Source organism: Hippopotamus amphibius, chromosome 2 (assembly GCF_030028045.1).
Source record: "Hippopotamus amphibius kiboko isolate mHipAmp2 chromosome 2, mHipAmp2.hap2, whole genome shotgun sequence".
Lineage (NCBI taxonomy): Eukaryota > Metazoa > Chordata > Mammalia > Artiodactyla > Hippopotamidae > Hippopotamus > Hippopotamus amphibius.
In genome coordinates this window covers 24,896,454-24,915,339 of record NC_080187.1, presented here as the reverse complement: position 1 = coordinate 24,915,339, position 18,886 = coordinate 24,896,454, and the positions used below count along the sequence as shown (strand labels likewise).

The 18,886-nt window shown below is 49.8% G+C and overlaps 1 protein-coding gene across 5 annotated transcripts in view; it reads right to left on the bottom strand.

Moving 5' to 3' along the window:
• Positions 1–18,663, bottom strand: part of EPB41L4B (erythrocyte membrane protein band 4.1 like 4B) — a 131,784-nt gene extending 113,121 nt beyond the window's left edge. For all 5 annotated transcript variants that reach the window (XM_057720890.1, XM_057720892.1, XM_057720894.1 and 2 more), the window contains exon 1: positions 18,338–18,663. In XM_057720890.1, coding sequence (XP_057576873.1) covers positions 18,338–18,640 — 303 coding nt within the window. In that variant the 5' untranslated portion in view covers positions 18,641–18,663. The remainder of the gene's footprint in view (positions 1–18,337) is intronic.
• Positions 18,664–18,886: the final 223 nt, after the last annotated feature.

The following is an 18,886-nucleotide window of genomic DNA, read 5'->3' as shown; positions in this document are numbered from 1 at the left end:
TCAATAAATGCAAAGTAAACAGAATAATGTAGTAAACACCTGTCACTCAGCCTTAACAATGATCAACATTCTGTGTCATCTTTTCCTCAACTCCTTCCTCCCCCCACCCTCCATTAATTTTTTCACACTTCTTTCTTGGGGATTGTGGTACATTTACTCACATCTAAACGGGCAAATCTGAGCTGTTCCATTTTGACAGAGGGAAACATCTGTGTAACCCACACCTGGGTACCATTCAGCACATTCCTCTCCCCAGATGCTGGGTCCCCTTCGCAGTCAATCCCTGGCCATCCCCACTCCCTCAGAAGCAACACCTATTCTGAATTCTTTCTTCCCCGGATTAGTTTTGCTGGTTCTGAAACTGCACTGAAACGCAATCATCCAGAGGGTACTCTTTTGTGGAAGGCTTATTTCACTAAGCATAATGCCCGTGGATACAGGAAAACGAGTTTTAAAATGCACTTTGGGCCACGCTGTATAGACACGTCTTCACCACCTTTCTCATGCCATCTTATGTGGATAAACTATAAAGCTCTGCGATAAACATTTGAGATAAAAATAACCCGAACTGGGATTTAGAGCCATGATTTTCAGCGAATTACTCAAATCCTGCTTTCTTCCCTGGGTCCCACGTTCCAGATACCAGTTTCTGCATCTGAAATGTGCAGCCATAACGACCCCAGAGCTCTGGCCTGCAGTGTCCTCTGAGAAGAAGGGCAGACCACTGGGATTTTTTTTCCTGTCTCTTGCCCTGGCTCTTCCTCCTTAGGTGAGAAAACTGGGTAAAAGTGTAAAAGCAGGTAAAAGTTGTAGTGTTCTCTGCAAATACAGAAGACACATCTCACTAAACAGGCAGTTGCTTGAAGAAACAGAAGCATCCTTGACTCAGTCTTATATCCACCCGGACCCTCACGTGGTTCTGTGCATACAGCAGGCCCTCGGTAAATGCCCATTCTTTGTTATTCACTCTCCCTTGAAGATGTCAAGGCCACCCAAGTTTGGGAGGCAAAAGAGCAGAGGGGCAAGGGCTCGGGCTGCCTTCCTTTTCCCATGCGTACAGTGGTGACGGGAACCCCAGCATCTTGCTCGGGGACTGTGCACCTGTGTTCGGGGACTGTGCACCTGTGCTCGGGGACTCCTCGGGCTGACTCAGCCCAGAGCCTGGCCGAGAACAAGTTTCTACAAGTCTATGGCTGGCAGCATCTGTTACTCTCCGTCTTGGCCTCCCATCTGGCCCCGTGGATGTGAGCTGCATTCAAACTTACCACATTCCTCTTCCGGTGTCTGACCCGCTGGGCCCTCACACTGGCCTCAACTAAAACACAACCAGAAGTGAATCCAGGCTTTAGGGCACCTTAATGTTTATACCATTTGGTGGCCCTCTTAAAGAAATAAAATGCAAAAAAAAGTATTACAGTTGCAAACTTTAAAAAAAAAACACCAAGGACCCAGCAAGCACAGTACTAGGGCCCCTTCCCACCGCTGCTCCACCCCCCAGGTTCTCAACCCTGCCAACCTGCCATGCACAAAATGGGGGGGGGGGGGGAGTCACAGCTTGGCTTCCCATCAATCCCACTCTTAAATCCAGCCACCAAATCCACTGGATTCCATGTCCTCAGACTCCACTGCATCTGTCCCTCTGTCCACGCCCAGCACCACCCTAGTTCCGCTAACAGCCTTGGTCTGACTGTCCAGCGTCAACCACCCCAGAGCCCAGCTCCAAGCGTCCAGTGGTCCTAGCCTCCCTTCCCACCTCCCCTGTTTCAGCATCCCCTGGGCTGCATTCTGTTTCCGAGCCACACCTTCCTCGTACCCTCCTCAGTGAGGCCGGTCACGCTGTTCTTCTACCTGGCCAATCCTCCATCAATGAATGTCAAAATCAACCCTGCAGCCACCTGCCCTGAAGCCCTTCCCAACGGAAATCCATCTCTCCCTCCAATGAACCCCACACGGCTTCAGCTGTCCAGCTCTAATGGTGCCCAAGTCATTCTGCCTGGTATTGAGGTGATCTGAGAAGCAAAATGAGGTGGCAGAGCTCCCGAGAGCCAAAAGAGCAAACATATCTTTCCGGGCTCAGCGACCTCCTCAGCCAAATGAGGATGATGGCACTGCTCTGCTGAGCGTTGAGGACCACGGCGAGGATTGAGTGACATGAAGCCTGGGAGCGCACTTGAAGATCCAACGTTCTCAGCAGGATATCAGAGCCTGTGGCCAACCTTGGTTCTGTTATGAGCCTTAAATTCCCAGTAATGGGCCTTCTCAAACCACAGCCATTTCAGACCCTCCTATACCACGCAGCAGCTGCTTCCTTGGCTGCAAAGATAAGATTTCCCCTTCTCAAGGCAAGGTCCAGATTGCCAAGACTTTCTTCAAATATAAGAGGTAGTAGAGTATAAAGATTAAGAGCACATTAAACCACAATTAAAAAAAACAAAAAAGAGCATGCAGAGCATGACTGAACTTTTGTTGAAAGAAACTTTTTTATCCATTCTTAGCAAAAAGGTGGTAGGGATACCACCAAAATGTAAATGAAGTGGTGATGTCCTACTGGAGATACTATATGATTTTTAATTTGTACTTTTTCAATCAAATTCTAAAATAAACAGGTATGCTTTAATTTTTTTTTTAAAAAGTACAGAACTGGTATGACAGGATAACATTTCTTCTTTATAAAACCCATATTCTTCTCATGATTTTTCCCTTTTTCTCTTTCTATTCAAGCAACTAGGCTGCTCTGTTCTCACTGCTTCAGGAAAGGTATGATATAATCAAAAACAGAAAATTAAGATTAAAAAAACAAAGATGAAGACCATGGATGCTGGAGCCACACCTCCCAGGTGCACCACATTCTAGTGGCAAGGCCATGAAGGGGACATTCAACTGCTCTGCACCTGTTTCCTCATCTGTGCAACAGGGCAGTAGCTACCCTATAAAGTTTCTGGGAGAACTGACTGAGTATCCATGAAGTGCTCAGAACTATGTCTGGCACATAGTAAGCTCCACTTTTGTAAGAAATCTTCTAGGTGGGGTCCCCTCTACATTTTTAGGAGTTCTTAAGACATTACTCAACATGTCCATGATCCTGGAATATCAGCTGGCTTCCAATACTAGACATATAATCCTCTACTGGACCTCTGACCCTAGTGGGAAATCTACAACAAAACCGACCACTCTAATTACGCCAAGAACTTTACCTGCAGAATCCACCCCCTCCCCCACTACTTCTATTCTGCAGTCCTTGAGGGGTACCTCTGGAGGTTTCTGCTCCTGGCGCTGCATCATAGGTTGTTGTTTTGCTGTAGATTAATTGTGTCTTGAATTCTGTTTTTGTCCTTCAAATTCAACTTCACAGGTTGAGCTTATACCTCTAATCTCTAAAGGTCAAGAGCAGGAAAAGCAGACACCAGCAGGACAGTGGAGGGACCAAGAGCACTTACGTGCTGTGTGTGCTCTACCATGTTGCTTAACCTCTCTGTGCCTCAATCGCTTTATCTGTAGAATGAGGATGTTAATAGGAGCTATCTATCCCACAGGGTTGTGAGGAGTCAATGAGTTAAGCCACGTAAAGTGCTTAAATCATAATGTAAATGGTCAATAAACTTTGAAAACATTATGCTATGTGAAAGCCAGACACACAAGGCCACATATTCTGTGTGATTCCACTGATATGAAATATCTAGAGTTGGCAAATCCATAGAGACAGAAAACAGATTAGTGGTTGCCAGAGGCTGGGAAGAGGGGAGAATGGAGGATGACTGCTTACTGGGTCCGGGGTCACAAAAATGTTCCAGAACTAGATAGTGATGATGGTTGCCTAACAGTGTGAATGCATGAAATGGTATTTGTATTTCACCAAAAGAAAAAGAAAAACATTTGCAAGACAAGGAGTTAATAATGTTATTTATTACTCAAATTACTACATGAATAAAAATACTATGACATGAAATGTACTAGGCCCCACACAAGGCAAAACACCCTGCAGGTTCCCGGGCAGGAGAGAGATTACTATACAGGAGGAGCAGGGTGGGTGGGTGGGGTGGGGCTTCAGGACAAGCTTCACAAACATGGTCACATCTGATACGGGTCCTAAGAGATGACTAGACCCTTATGAGATCAGAATCAGCCAAGAAGAAAGGGAACACACAGCAAAAGTACATAGGTGAGAAGTTAAGTGTGGAGTTGGGGTGGGGCTGCCCGCGAACCACTAGGGTGACACCCCTGGGGAAGAACTGGAGAGAAGTGAACTTAGAGCCTGAAAAGGGTTTAAGGTTGTGGTCCTGTCATTTACTAGCTGTGGGATGCTGGACAGAAACTTTGCTGCTGAACTTTCTATAAAACTGGAATGCCCACAGTTCTCTCAAAGAGGTGCTACGAGGATTAAATAAAGCCATGAAAGGCAAAAGCTCCAACTCAATCTAAAACACTACACAAATGCAAAGGACGTGACCCCGCAGAGCCTGCTTCTCAAACTTTGCTGCACATGGCATCCATTCTGATGACTGGGGACCTCCCCCAACGCCTAGTGATCCTGGTGTAGAGGTTGAGGGTGTGCCCCAGCAGAGCCAGGAAGTAAAGCAATGACACAGTGAAGGCTGGAACACGATACGCAGCCCACCTGAGAATCCAGACTATATAGACGCCTGGAACCATGGGCGGGGGTGGGGGAGGTGGGGGGGGTCCTTTAACCTTGACATTCTTAGCACGCTGACCCTGGCCTACCAGGCAAAGTTAGGGGCCAGGAGATGTGCAGTGCAATTCAAACACAATTCCACACCCCACCCCAAATGAGCTCCTTAGAAGCAGGGCCCACATTTTTGATCATTTCATATTCCTTGCATGGGGCCTTATACACACTAGATGATCTCTGTTTCTGTATTTTTTTTTAAATATTTATTTATTTAGGCTGCACCGCGTCTTAGTTGTGGCTGCAGGATCTTCGTTGTGGCATGCAGACGTCTTAGACACGGCATGCGGACTCCTCACTGCAGAATGCATTCAGGATCTAGTTCCCCAACCAGGGGTCGAACCCAGGCCCCCTGCATTGGGAGTTCGGAGTCTTAGCCACTGGACCACCAGGGAAGTCCCTGTTTCCGTATTTTGATCTTGTTGTGTTTTTGTTTTGTGTTGTTTTTAAATTTTTACTTTATGTTGGAGTATAGTTGATTTACAATGTCGTGTTAGTTTCAGGGATAGAGCAAAGTGATTTAGTTATACATATACACATATCTATTCTTTTTCAGATTCTATTTCCCGTATAAGTTGTTACAGAGTGTTGAGTAGAGTTCCCTGTGCTATACAGCAGGTCCTTGTTGATTATCTATTTTATATACAGTAGTATGTATGTGTTAATCCCAGACTCCAAATATCCCTCCCTCCCGCCTTTCCCATTTGGTAACCACAAGTTTGTTTTCAAAGTCTGTGAGTCTGTTTTGTAAATAAGTTCATTTGTATCATTATTTTATTGTTTTTAACGAATAAAGGAAATAGCTGGAATAAAACAGGTCTTGCCAGTAAACAGAATGAACTGCAGCTCTTTAGAAAACTCATCTATGTGGAAGTGCTCATCCCCTGAAGTGAATTAATAAGATAAATGACACGTTACAGTAATCCAAGTACATGCAATTCTTCTTTTCCTTTCAGAAGACGGCATGCAATTTTTGCATTTTTCTTCAGCAGCCTCTTTAATGAAGAGGGACTATCCGCCACAGCTTTTAGAACAAAGCTAAATGCTCCTGGACTTCAAAGCAAAATAAATCCTATGTAGAATACTGAAGCATCCCGAACAAACACTTCTGACCTTGGATTCCCCGCTCTCCCAGTGAAACATCTCACATCCAGATCCCCTCTTCTCAGCTCTCCCCCTCGAATACCCATGGGATCTGCCACTGCCAGGCTGTGTGCGGGAACTGCGGCCTGTCCCAAGCCAGCCAGGGCCCCTCCCTGGACTCTGACCCGCCACTGTCGCTGTCACCCAATACAGACTGCAACTCACTGGGCAGGTGGCTTGGGCCCAGCAAACAGGCGCAATCAAAGGGCTGCAGCCAGAGAAATGTTGCAGAAGGGGCTGCCAGAGTACCCTGTGGGTTAATAGCTAACCGTCAGGAGCCTTTACAGTGTATCAGGCTTCCCTGGGTGAAGCCCACGGCCATTCCACAGGGCAGGCAAAGTTTCTTCTAGGCTTTGGGGGAGAACCACAGCTTGCTTTTGGAAGAGGTGGGGGGCCTTGGAGAGGCAGAGAGGCCTGCTGCTGTCACTGGGCCACTGAGAGCAGGAGCCGGGAGGGCTGCATGCAGGAAACTGCTCTTGTTACATGCTAATTACTGCTCATTTGCTACAGGTGTGCAGCAGCTGGATGCGTGGAGCGGCAGGCGTGTTCCAAGGCAGACAGGAAAGACCTGCCATCCCAGGATGAGGCTCTGGACCATGTGGCTTTCAAGCGTTCCTTTGGGGTAAAACCCAGTGGTTTCCACTGCCTTACTATCTGCCCCACCTCCCTTCTCACTACAGTATTCATTGACTCCGCTCCTTAAAATGCTTGCTGGCACCTCTGGCCCAGAGATGGATAGAAAGGGCTCCCTGAGGGGCCTATGGGAGAATGTCAAGGAACCCAAACAGGAGTGAGCTACAGAAAAAGAGAATCTCAAGGTTAAGGGAGACATTCAGAACTACAGCCATGGAGCTGATGAAGAAATAGAAGAAAAAAGAAAAGATGCTCTTTTAATCAAATCTACTGAAAACTTTCCAAAGATGAGGAATCTGGACCTTTTCAAAAAAAGCAACATCCAATGAAAGGAGGATAACAGGGCTCACAGACAGGGGCTGAACAAGGAACAGGAATCTTGGAAGTATTATTTCTTGCCTCAGTGCCTTTGCATATGCTGACCCGGCCACCAGGAAAACTGTTCTCCATTTGTCCTCAGAACTCAAAGCTTTCTCTCTGAAATTTTCAGGTTGCCCATTTTGCCCTCCCAGTCCTCCCACCTTAGCCCTTCCTTTAAGCTTATTTAAAACTCCCTAGGGCACTTTTCACACCAGGTGTAATGACCTTGCTGCACTCAAGCTTCTGCAGGGCAAGGAATCTCATTGCTCTCTACATGCCCTGAGTTAGATGCTTTAAATAATGCCTATACCAATTATACCTCAAGGTAACCAAATGTTAAGGATGCCATCAAGGAAATCCACAGACAGAGTGGGAAACTCTAGGACAGATAGCCCAGCTTCTTCAACAAACAAATGGGGGAAAAGGAGGGGAGAAAGGAAAACTCTAGCTTTAGATAAATTGTGGGGCAGGTAAACACGAGATAATGTTGGTCAAAGGACACAAACTTTCAGTTATTAGTTCTGGGGATCTAAATGATAGCATGATGACAATAGTTAATTATAATGTAGAGTATACCTGAAATATGCTAAGATCCACACTCAAAGAAATGTTGACTGGGAAGGTGATGGGTATGTTAGTTAGTTCAATGTGTTAGTTCAATGGGTATGTTAGTTAGTTCAATGTGCAGTATGTTAGTTAGTTCAATGTGCAGTTCAATGTTCATTTTGCAATGCAGATGTGTATCAAATCACCATGCTTTACACCTCTAATATACACCATTTTCATTTGTCAATTATGCCCCAATAGAGCAAGGAAAAATAACATTTAAAAAAAATTCTTAAAGAGCTTTAGATAGAACATCAACCAAATACAATGAAAGGACCTTGCTGTGACAACCAAATAAGAAAATCTGAACAATGACTATATACCTAAGACTAAAAAACAACTGTTAATTATTTTTAGGTGTTTTAATAATATTGTGAATATTTTTAAAAACACAGCCCTTATCTTTTAGATAATTGGGATTTCGTTTTGGAATTTGTTTTAAAAGAATTGGGAAGGAACAGAGGTGAAGACACAGAAGAAAAGAGAGGGGTCTCATCAAAAAGTGATGAAGCTGAACAACGGGTTATTATGTTCATTATATGATGGGCACTTGGGGTTCTCTCTGCTTTTGGCTGCATTTAAAATTTCAATTAATAAAAACTCGAAAAAAAAAAAAGTAGGCAGAATTGAATGAATACTATAGATCCTGCAACTGCTCAGCAAAAGCTACCAGCAGCAACAGACTTCAGCTCATTCACAGTGAAACAGAAGACAAAACGTTAATTCCTACTTAGTGAGGAAAGGCCCGCAAGGGGGGACTTACAAAAAGAAGTGTTCTCCCTTGTTCCATTGAGGTGACCTCAGAAGAGGAAATGGGTACGGGAGACAATCTCATCAAGGCCAGCAGGCAATGAGCTGAACGCAATGAGAAAAACACAACGCAACTAAAAAAACAGGCAAACGTCACAGAACAAAGCACACCAGGAGGAAATACGTTCATATTTCATAAATACAGGCAAAGATACTCAACCCCATCAACAACTGGGGAAAAGCAAAGACTGCAATGAGTTCCCACTAACTCCCATGAGACTGGTGAAATAAAAGAGAAAAGCTGCCCAATGGCAAGGGCTGAAGAATGGATTAGTAGACACTTTTATGTGCGACTGGGACTCTGGAAAACAACTTCACGTGATCTTAAAAGGCCCTGCCCACCGCCCTCCCAGCCACTGGTGCACACCCAGGAGAGACGCTTGCTTGCATATATGCACCAGGAGACCAATTCCAGAAGGTTCAAAGCAGCATTTTCTTTCTAACAGATCCAAACTGAAAATATCCCAAATGTCCACTGACAAAGGATGACTATATTCCAGTATATTCATGCAGCGCAGCAAGAACTACAGCTACCTCATCAATATGGATGAAGCTCACGGACGCAGTATTGAGGGGAAAATCCATTTACTCTAAAATTCACAAACATGCAGGACTAACAATATGTCATTTAGGGAAACACATATATGAGGGAAGAGAAACTTCAGGAGAGCGGAAGGGAGGGAAAGGTGATTGGGGAGGAGCATGGTAGGGGGGTAGGGCATTAACAGCACTTGCCAACGCTGAGCAACTCGCACAAAAGACGAGACAACCCAGGAGGATGACCCGCAAGAAAAAGAAGAGTCCCAGGCGAGAGGTGCCAGAATGCCAAGGACAAAATCCCCAAGGGACAGGCTGGGGACACCCAAGTCTCTGATGGTAGCGCCACCGGTGAACGGGCAGAGCCAAGTTAGGAAGGCCTGGACGTGCAGAAAAGTCTGAAACTCGGATGAATGGGTCAACAAAAGGTGGCATATTCATGCACTGGAATATTATTCAGCCTTAAAAAGGAGGGAACTTCTGACCATGTGACAACATGGGTAGACCCTTGAAGACAGGATGCTAAATGAAAGAAGTCAGACACAAAGGGACAAGCACTGTACGATACCACAGGAGGTACCTCGAATGGTCAAATTCATAGAGACAGAAAGCACATTGGAGGTTCCAGGGGGCTCTGTGGAAGGAGGAATGGGGAGATTGTGTTTAGTTTAAATCAGTTTCAGTTTGGGACAATGAAGATGTGCTGGAGATGGATAGTGGTGACGGCTGCGTGACAACGAGAATGTACTTAATGCCACTGAACTGTACACCTAAAAGTGGTTAAAATGCTAAATTTTATGCTACTTACATATAACCACAATTTAAAAAAATCCATAATTCAAGGAAGGTGCAGCTGAGCGAGCAAGCTGGTAGGATGGAGAGATGTCACCAGGCCTACCTCAACCCCCTTGAGCACATGTAAGATAGGACACGGATGACAACAGCATTCAGACATGAAACAGGCATGGAAGAGACACCACAGAGCTGAGGGATGTTCACCCTGCGGGCACCCAAGGAATCAGGTGGTCCACGTCCCCCTGGCCGGGCCGGCTGCCTGGGCAATTCTGCCCCTAGGACCAGTCTCAGTGCTGGGAAATAAAGACACTCTGGATGATCCCACAAGTGGCACAGCGCCCTGGGGATATCACCCTCCAGTTCTCAACTTCAAGTAGGAAACTCTGGGCACTCAGCCAAGTATGACTTTGGGGAAAAGAATCGGCAAAAAATGCTGAGAAATGATAGACAGAATTCGAATGCCAGAGATGCTGAAAAGCAAAGAGGTTCAGGAAAGACAGGGCGGTTTATGGGATGAAATTCTGACCTGTCAAATTACCAAGGATTCTGACCTTCCCCAGGAGTTCCAAGGAGCACACCTTTCACCAAGAAGCACACCTTTCAAACAGGAAGGCCGGGTGTGCATGCATGGGCCAGGGGAAGAGCACTGGAGGACGAGTCAGGACACCTAGATTCAGTTCTGGCTGCACCACACTTATAGCTGAGTGGCCCAGGACCAATTGCTCCCTGAGACCATGGGTAAAGGGGATAATAACACCTTCTCTGATGGTGGCAATTAAGGGAAGTAACACAGATTCTGCGAGCCTGGGGGGTAGGCGTGCTAACAGATAAGATACAAGGTGCTCTGCATATCAACCTTCAACCCCAAGAGACAGGTAGAGACAGGTATTACCCCCCCTACACACACACACAGAATGAGGGGCGAACTTAAGTAATCCAGAATAAGCACAAAAGAGGGCACCAAACTGGGTGAATAGTGTGTCCAGAAGGCTCGGATGAAGGAAGAAAATTTTTTTTAATTTAAAAAGGATACACAAGGATGCAGACCATGTTTATACACACTCTGCAAAAGCACAGAGATTGAAGGGAAGAGCAAAACCAACCAGTTGCTATGCAGCAGGATGGGAATATGTAAAATGCTTTTCTTTGTGATAATTTTAGTGTTGTTCTATTAAACACTTTTTAAAAACATAGCCTACTTCCAACCTCAGTGTTGAAAAACTGTGGGCCTCACACCAGAATGCACTCTGAGCGAAACTATACTCACCGAGTAAGACTAGAGGTGAATCCGACATCTGGAAACCCCAAGTGGCCTGAAAAGGAGGACACCCTTCTGAGGCTCAGGGTCCCCAGCCACCTCGGGGCCTCTGGGGCAGGCTCAGAACCACCCCGCCCCCACCCCTCCCATGCCCAGTCCTGGATCAGAGGCGCTTCCCTGACACAAGCCTCCTCCCGGCAGACCGTCCGAGCTCGAAGCTAGTCTGCCTTTGCTGTGGGACACAGGCAAATTTCTTGTCCAGCCTGCTATGCTCTGATTCTCCCCCGCACAAATCAGGGACAGCAACAGCAACCACCAACAGAGGTTTTGTGAGGATTCGACAAGACAGTCACTTAAGCAATCAGCACAGGACCAACACACAGCGACCCCAGGCCTTACCACCCTGAGACCCTCCTCTGTGCTTCACAGTTCCCCACTCGCGCCTTCAAGATTCGGGGTCACAGCTGGAGCTCATGATCCTCCCGGACCCCAAGGAGCCCGAAGCCCAGCGAGTGGGGTTTTCTGGCTCCCATCATCCCCACGTTTGCACCTGCTGTCTCCTCTGCCCCAACACCTCTGACCAAATCTAACAGCTGAACTCCTAGGCAACCTTCCGGACAACTGGATGTCACTTTGGGCATCAAATCTCCTCCAAACCCGGTCCACAGTTTAGTCACTCACCCCTGCACTACCTCGTGTGGGGTTCTGTGTTATCTATTACATTTACACTGTCTCCCTTGCTAGACTGGAACTCCCTCATCCCTCCTGGATCCCTCCCCAGCCCTTCATACAGGGTAAGTGCTCAACAAGTCTTTGCCGAGCGAAGAAAACACTGTGGGCAAACAAAAACATTTTGGAGAACAAAAGTAAACCAGAAATTAAAGTCAAGTGAGACTAGTGAGATACATCCAGCTGTAGAGAGAAGACAAAGAAGCTGCAGAAGGAAACAGAAGGCCCTAGGGCAGAGGGGGCACCCCTGAGATGCTGTAAGATCACCCACCCACCCCTGCTAGATCAGCCCCAGCTGGGAGCAGAGCCTGAGCATTCCTAGGCAGCTGAGGGTGGTCACCACGCCAAAGCAGGTGTTCAGAACATAAGCCCTCAGATGCAAGGGGACTCTGCGGCCCCATCAACAGGACCTTTAACCTGCCGGAAAGCAGAGGTGATTGGTGGGGAAGGCCTCTGAGGATGGGGAGCCCACTTCTTACCCAGGCAGTAGGTGGCACACAGCTCAGATGGCCACAGGGGGCCCCCTGCCCCAGCTAAAGGTCCCAGGAACTGTAAAGGAGCCGGAAAAGGGTGCCACCCTAAAGAGACACAAACCTGGGGTCTAGGTCCCTGTTCATTTGTGCTGAAGGGGGCGGGGGGGGGGAGAGAGACTTTACTTTCAGCAACCCATATAAATTCATCATTTAAAATAACATATTCATATCTAAAAACAAAGAGGAAAGTACAGATGGACACACACACCACAATTTTAAAAGTGGTTATCTCTGATGAAATTTTAGACGTTTTTAACTTCTCTTGCTTCTCTATATTTTCTAATCTTTCTGCTGCCAACATGTTCTCCTGTGAAATGCAAGTGGGGGAGGAAAGCACATGCCAACCTGAAAAAAACCCACCAAGATGAATCAGCAGCTGACCCTGCCCGCAGGCAGCTGCCATGGGCCAGAGGAGGAAACCCAAGTGCAAAGAACCAGATTCCTGCAGAAGAAACACTCCAGGCAGCGTGGAGGAGGCTGGCAACAGGAGTCAGGCAGTGGGGAAGGATGGGACACGTGTTTTCAGGACAAATTGTGGGCGGAGGATTTCTGTGGTGATGGAGTGGATTTTTTTCAGTCCCTAGGTAAGAATTTAAGGGAAAGTTCTACCTCCCCATACCCGCCCCTCCAACCTCTTGCTATTTAAGAATTAAACAGACCTGTGCCTTCATCCTCAACAGTGCACTAGCGACAGAATTCAATAAGATTATGCACGTGAAAGTGCTTAGCAAGTTAATATTTGTTCAGTCCCAGACCAGCGCAGGGTCATGTCCCTGGCACTGGGGAGGCTGGCAGACACCCCGCCCTGCGTATTAACACCTCCAATCCAGCAAGTGGGGAACCAGCCAGAGATGGCACCTCTATCCCACTGAGGAAGATGTTCACCATCCACCTCTCATCCACTTCCCCCCTTCCCCACCAGCCCTCCTTTTAAAACAAAGGTATTTTTAAAAATACATAAACCCATGACCCACACAGTTCTCCAAGGCTCCCCATGGTCTCATCCACATTCGGGGCGGGGTGGGGGTGGGGGGGTGAGGTGCAGGGTAGGCCCTGGAGGGCCACCTTGAGCACCTCGAGCCAATACCTTCCTTCAGGAGAAGGAAAAAGCAAGCCACCCAGAGGCCTGGGATAAGGCAGGGTGTCCACGGCAGCCAGGAGAGAGGGTGGAAACCAGGAGCTATGTTCTCCTATTTCCTGGGGTCTTATATGGTCCCCATTTCTTTCCACAACTGAAGGTGAACATACCCCCGCCCTCCAAGCTAGACTCCACCACTCCCTCCCTCCATATTCAATCAACCCCCCCCCCCAACCCCGGGCCCTGGAACAGCACTGCGCTCTGCGCCTTCTCCCCCGCAGGTCCTCATCACCCCTCACCTGGACTACTGCAACAGTGTAACTGGTCTCAATTCCCTCTTCCAGCCCAGGCTCCAACCCGGGGTGGCAAAAATGGGCTCCCTGAAGCTCAGGTGTGATACTGTCAACCCCCAGCTCAGAGACAGCCGCCCCACCCCTATTGTCTAGAGCCATTCTTAATGTACAGGGTGGCTGCCCTCTGTTCTCACGGTTCCAGAGCCTGTGTTTTTCAAACGGTGTGAAGGGACCACTGTCTCAGAATTGTGTGCCCGGGGTACCTATTCAAAGTCCAGCTTCCTGAACTACTCAATTAGAAATGTGGGGGGTAGGCTCTGTGAAGTTTAAGTGGAGAAAAGAAAACACCTGATGAACTCTGTGTACACTGAAGTTAGAGAACTGCCTTGCTGGAGTTTCCCATTGTTGGGGGAAATGCATTCTATTTCCAACTGCCAAGAATATACGCAGCTCCCTTCCCCAATCCTATGTTAGGACTGGGGGCCCGCTGCCCTACCACTGATCCTACTCATTTCCAAAGCCTAGACAATCAGGGTTCCCAAAGTAGCACCTGCCAATTCCTCACTGAGTGGCTAAGGGGGTCACTTTATAACCCCAGGCCTCTGTTTCCCACACATACAATGGGTGGATACATGCTGTCTAGTGTCCCGTCCATCTCCAAGATAAGGCATATGATCTTTATGCTGCATCATGTACGTTCTGTTGGATCATAGGTTCCAGTCTTGAAATTCGAAGGACCTGCATGTTTCTGTTTATTTAGGGGTGGGGAGTGGCGGGTAGAGCATTCTTTTCTCCTCCAAAGTGAAACTTTTAAAAAGCATCTCTCATACTCCACCCAACTTCCACTTTGCACTAAGGGAGAGCCAAACAATGTTGAGCCTTCCTTGCACAGCTTTTTTAATTTTTTGGGCTGTGCCGCACATCTTACGCCCCAACCAGGGTTCGAACCTGGGCCCTTAGCAGTAAAAGCATGGAGTCCGAACCACTGGACCACCAGGGAATTTCCAGCTTTTTTTTTTTTTTAATGTTCATTTCTAGAAAATTTCCCAATCCCTTTGCATAGGCCAAAGAGGAACTAGTAACCCTTCAACACCCTGCTGTGTCCTGAGGCTTTTCTTATCCTTTTCATCATGTAATCCTTCCATTTTAAAGACCAAAAACTTGAGGTTCAAGCAGACCAGGGCTGCACAGTCAGGCTGCAAGACTCAAACACGCCTCTTCCCACCCTGCAGCACTCCGAGCTTGCCCCGTACCACACAAGGCACTACTGAGCTCCAGACACAGCGAACGCAACTGTGCCAAGTGCAGTACTGGCCAACGAGCCATGCCCTCCAAGGCGTGGGGGGAGGGGGAGTGCTAACCAGCCAGCCACACACCCTCCCAGTTTTGCACACAGAGCTGCTGGAGGACTGTGCACGCAGGGGAGGGGGGAGACGGGGCTGAGCAACAGCCGCCCGAGCAAACGCGATGCCAGGGATTTAGTCAACAGAGAGCTAATATGAGTCAACAGCCGGTGCCGCTGCCAAGCACACTAATGGGATCTTCAGCTGCATTAATAGAAGGGACGCGTTCAGGGCAGGCCGAGGGAGTCCTGCCCTGCTCTGACCAGGCCACACCTGAGGGCAGGGCAGGGCAGGGCTGGGCTGCCGAAATGGAGGCACCTTCCGGGGCAGTGCCAGGGCTTCTGAAGAGTGGCAGCTCAGGGCGGCACACTGGTTTGTAGGGTGGGCCGAGGCCTCCTCCTGGAAGCTGGGTTTGTACAGCAAGCCCACTCCAGTCTGCACAGTACAGATGGACTTTTTTTTTTAAAAAGATCCCGATTATCCACAGCAAAGGTTAAGAACACGTAGGCGTGCCAGGGGACCAAGCCCACCCCCTGGGGAGGGGGCTCCAGGCCCTGTCATTTGCATCTCCCTTTATTATATATAACAGCTGGGTCATGGCTTGACCAAGAAGTGGCCCTGACACAAAAGGTAGTCTAAAAATGGGGAATTCCCTGGGGGTCCAGTGGTTAGGACTTGGGCTTTCATTGCCTTGGACCCAGGTTCAACCCCTGGTCGGGGATCCTATAAGCTGCTCGGTGAGCCCAAGAAATAAAAAAAAAAAAAAGATTTAATTTTTAAAAATTAAAAAAAAAAATGCCCAAGGGACACTGGATTTGAGATCCTTGAGCCTCAAGCGTCAAAGTCCTCCCAATTCATCCACCAGCACCCTCTCTGATGAGCCCGCTGTATCACTCAGCATCACTCACAATAAAAAGACGCACTGCTACGTGTGTTTCCCAAGAGCCTCAAGGCCACCTCTCATTCACCTTTGGGTCCACAGCCTGGCACACTGGAGACGCCCAAGAAATGGTGACAACGGACACCCGAGGTGCCCCAGCACAGTCACAGTGAGGGTGTTGCGTTCCAGGCAATTCTGGAACACAGGCATCCTGACTAGGGCTAAGAAGACGGCTTATGACAAGGCATAACCACTGTTAGTGTGCTGAGCAAAGAATTCTTGATGCTACCACCACCAGAGGGTTTTAATTACAAAAGAGCCATAGTTAGCCTGGCAAGTGCGCTTTGTGCCTGTGCAAGTGACTGGAGACAGGAAATCCAGCTTAGGGAGATGGCGGTCAAAGGTAAATCCTGTGTGCCAGGCAGCAAAGCAACCCTTGGGCCCAGGAAGCAGTAAAAATCCAGGAACGCGGAAGATGAGAATAACGACCAGTGGGACTAAATGCCAAATAGGACAGTGTAAAAAGTGAGCCCGGTGAAATGGGGCTGAGAAGGAGCACACGTGCTACAGATTCATGGGGAGCTGGCCGCCTGGAGCTCACCTTGTAACTCTGAGAATTAATTACAGGAACTAAAACTCTGATCTGGGAAGAAGAGCGTAGGAGACTGTGTGATGCAGTTCTAATAGCTAATAAATCTTTAAATCGATGAGCCATGCTCCCTGGTGACTCTTCTCCACCTTTCCTCCCCAAGCAAGGGCTCACACGACAAAAGCCAGCCTTTGGACGGGGTATATATACATATGCGTGTCTGTATAAACAGAATCGGGAGTTCACTAAATAACATCTTAAAGCATCAAGAAAGCTGCCATTGTAAGAAAACCTGGTGAATTCTTTTTTTCAAGTAGCCTTTAATAAAGCGAAAAAACCTTTTGGAATGCAAAACCCCCCTCCCCCACACTGGGCCAGGGCTCCACCAGCTGTGGTAACTCTGCATTCCCGGTCTCAACCTGTTCATCTGGGTACCTGTTTGGGTCTATTCACCACGCATGCACCGTACTGGGTTTGCATTTTTCATCTCAGAAACACCACTTAAGCCTGTCGCACAAACCTGACAGAAGCAATACATTTTATAAACGAATCATCCCTGGGGAACAGACAAGAAAACCATCAGCAATGAGCGTTGTCAAAGTTCCCAACCAGAGCATTCCTTTCCCAGATCCGAGATGCAGAATACGCCACATCTTCTCCACACACCAGCTGCCCGCTCCAGAAGCAACCCACTCACCTCTCCACTCGCTCCCCACCCCCCTTCAGGCCTCCTCTCCCAGCTGAATAAAAGCTGGAGAGCCCGGTCTTGCGGAAGCAGTAACATTTTAATACTATTTTAAAGACAACTGCTCTAAGCACTGGAATGTTGGCTCCTTGTCCATGAATAAAAAGGCCCCCAAAGGGTATTATCTTAACAAAATGATATCCTATGGAGAGCACCAGGAACCACAAAAATAAAATCGCCATAAACTGAAACTGTCTCAAAATTAACCTACACAAGGAAACATTAAACCCCAGGCCAAGCAGGCTCTGATTTTCCCACCTAAAACCCTTACATATTCCCAGTTCTCCCATGACGTCCAATTTCCCCCACCCGGGAAGGCCCAAATGCTTCCTTTGGAAGTCCTGGTACGTTATTTTTTTCCCTTGAAACCCTCGGGATGATCTGTAACATTCATCTAAAGCTCAACCGTTTGTGTCCTCAGTCACACCCAAAGATTCCCAAAGGCACCGTCTGCCGCAGCGGGTGCACAGTAGGCGCCCCGTTAATGGGCGGGTTTGATTTGATCAGATGTGGCCCCTTCGGCTAGAAAGACACGTTGGTGCCCAGGCGGGGACAGCAGCGCCAGGCTAGCTCCCTGCCGGAGGGGGCGGGGTGCAACCACCTGTGGGCGGGTGGCCGGGGCTCAGGCCGCGGCGCAGCTGCCCTGGGAGCACAGACCCCGGGGAAAGTACGGCGCCCCAGGGCACCCCGGGGCCGACTCCCAGCTCCCCAGCAGGGGCTCTGCCGGTGCAAAGTTGGCCTGGTCGGCGAGCATCGATTCTGGAGTTAGCTCCCAAGTCGCCCAACCCCCTGCGAGGCAGCGGGCCAGAGGGGCTCTTTAGGATGGGACCGGGATGGGGGGGAGCGCCGAGATGGGAACAGGAGAGAGCAGAAATGGTCCCCTGACTCCCTCCCAAACTCGGGCACCTGCCGGCCAGCAGGAGAGGCGGCTTCTCCTTCCTGCTGTCCCACCAAGGCCTGGTGGCGAGTTTGTGGGGGCAAGCGGGCCACCCCGGGGCGGCTCCGCATTGCTTTGAGGTTTTCTAACCAATAACCCAGCACCAAGAAGGCCGCTGCAGGAACCTGGGGGATAGAAGGGGAACACCAGTCACCCGCGCCAGGGGGCGGGGACTTGGGACTCGGGGGCGCGGGCAGGGATGGGGCCCCGGAAGAGACCAGAACGGGGTGGCCCGGGAGGGAACCAGGACTAGGGAGTGCTCGAGGAAGGGGGAGGGGCTCCCGGAGAGGTACAAGGGGGGAGCCCCAGAGGGAAGCATCGCGGGGAGGGAGCTGCCCCAAGGGCCGCGGGGTGCCAGTGTCCCGGACCGGCCCCGTCACTCACCGGCAGGTCCACGCTCACTTCGGTCCCGTCGAGCAGGAAGACGCGGCAGTAGAGGGTGGCCTTGGAGGCTCCAGCGGCGGAGATGTGCACGGCCGCGCCGCCCGTGAGGAGGGGCCCGCCGCCGGCTGGGAACACGCTGCCCCCGGGCGCGGCGGGCAGCGTGGAGACGGCGGAGGCGGCCGGGCCCCCCCGCGGGCCCGCGTCGCGCTCGTCCCCCAGCCCGGCAGCCCCGCGCCCTGCCGCGCCCCGCGCGTAGCGCTGCATGGAGCGGCGGCCAAAGGTCCGGCGCAGGAACCGCAGCATCCTGGCTGGGGGAGTCCCCTGCCTCCGCCCCCTGCGCCGCCGCCGCCGCCGCCGCTGCGCCGCCGCCCGGGAGCGCCCCGCGACGCCGTCAGTGCAGGCGGCCGCCCGCGCCGCCTCCCGCCGGCTGCGGCCCGGGGCTCGCTCCCGCCGAGGCCGAGGCCGAGGCCGCGCTCCGGCTGCCTGCGGGGCGCGCCGGCCCGGCCAGCGCCGGCTGCGAGTGGCCGCGGGCGGGAGGGCGCGCTCGGG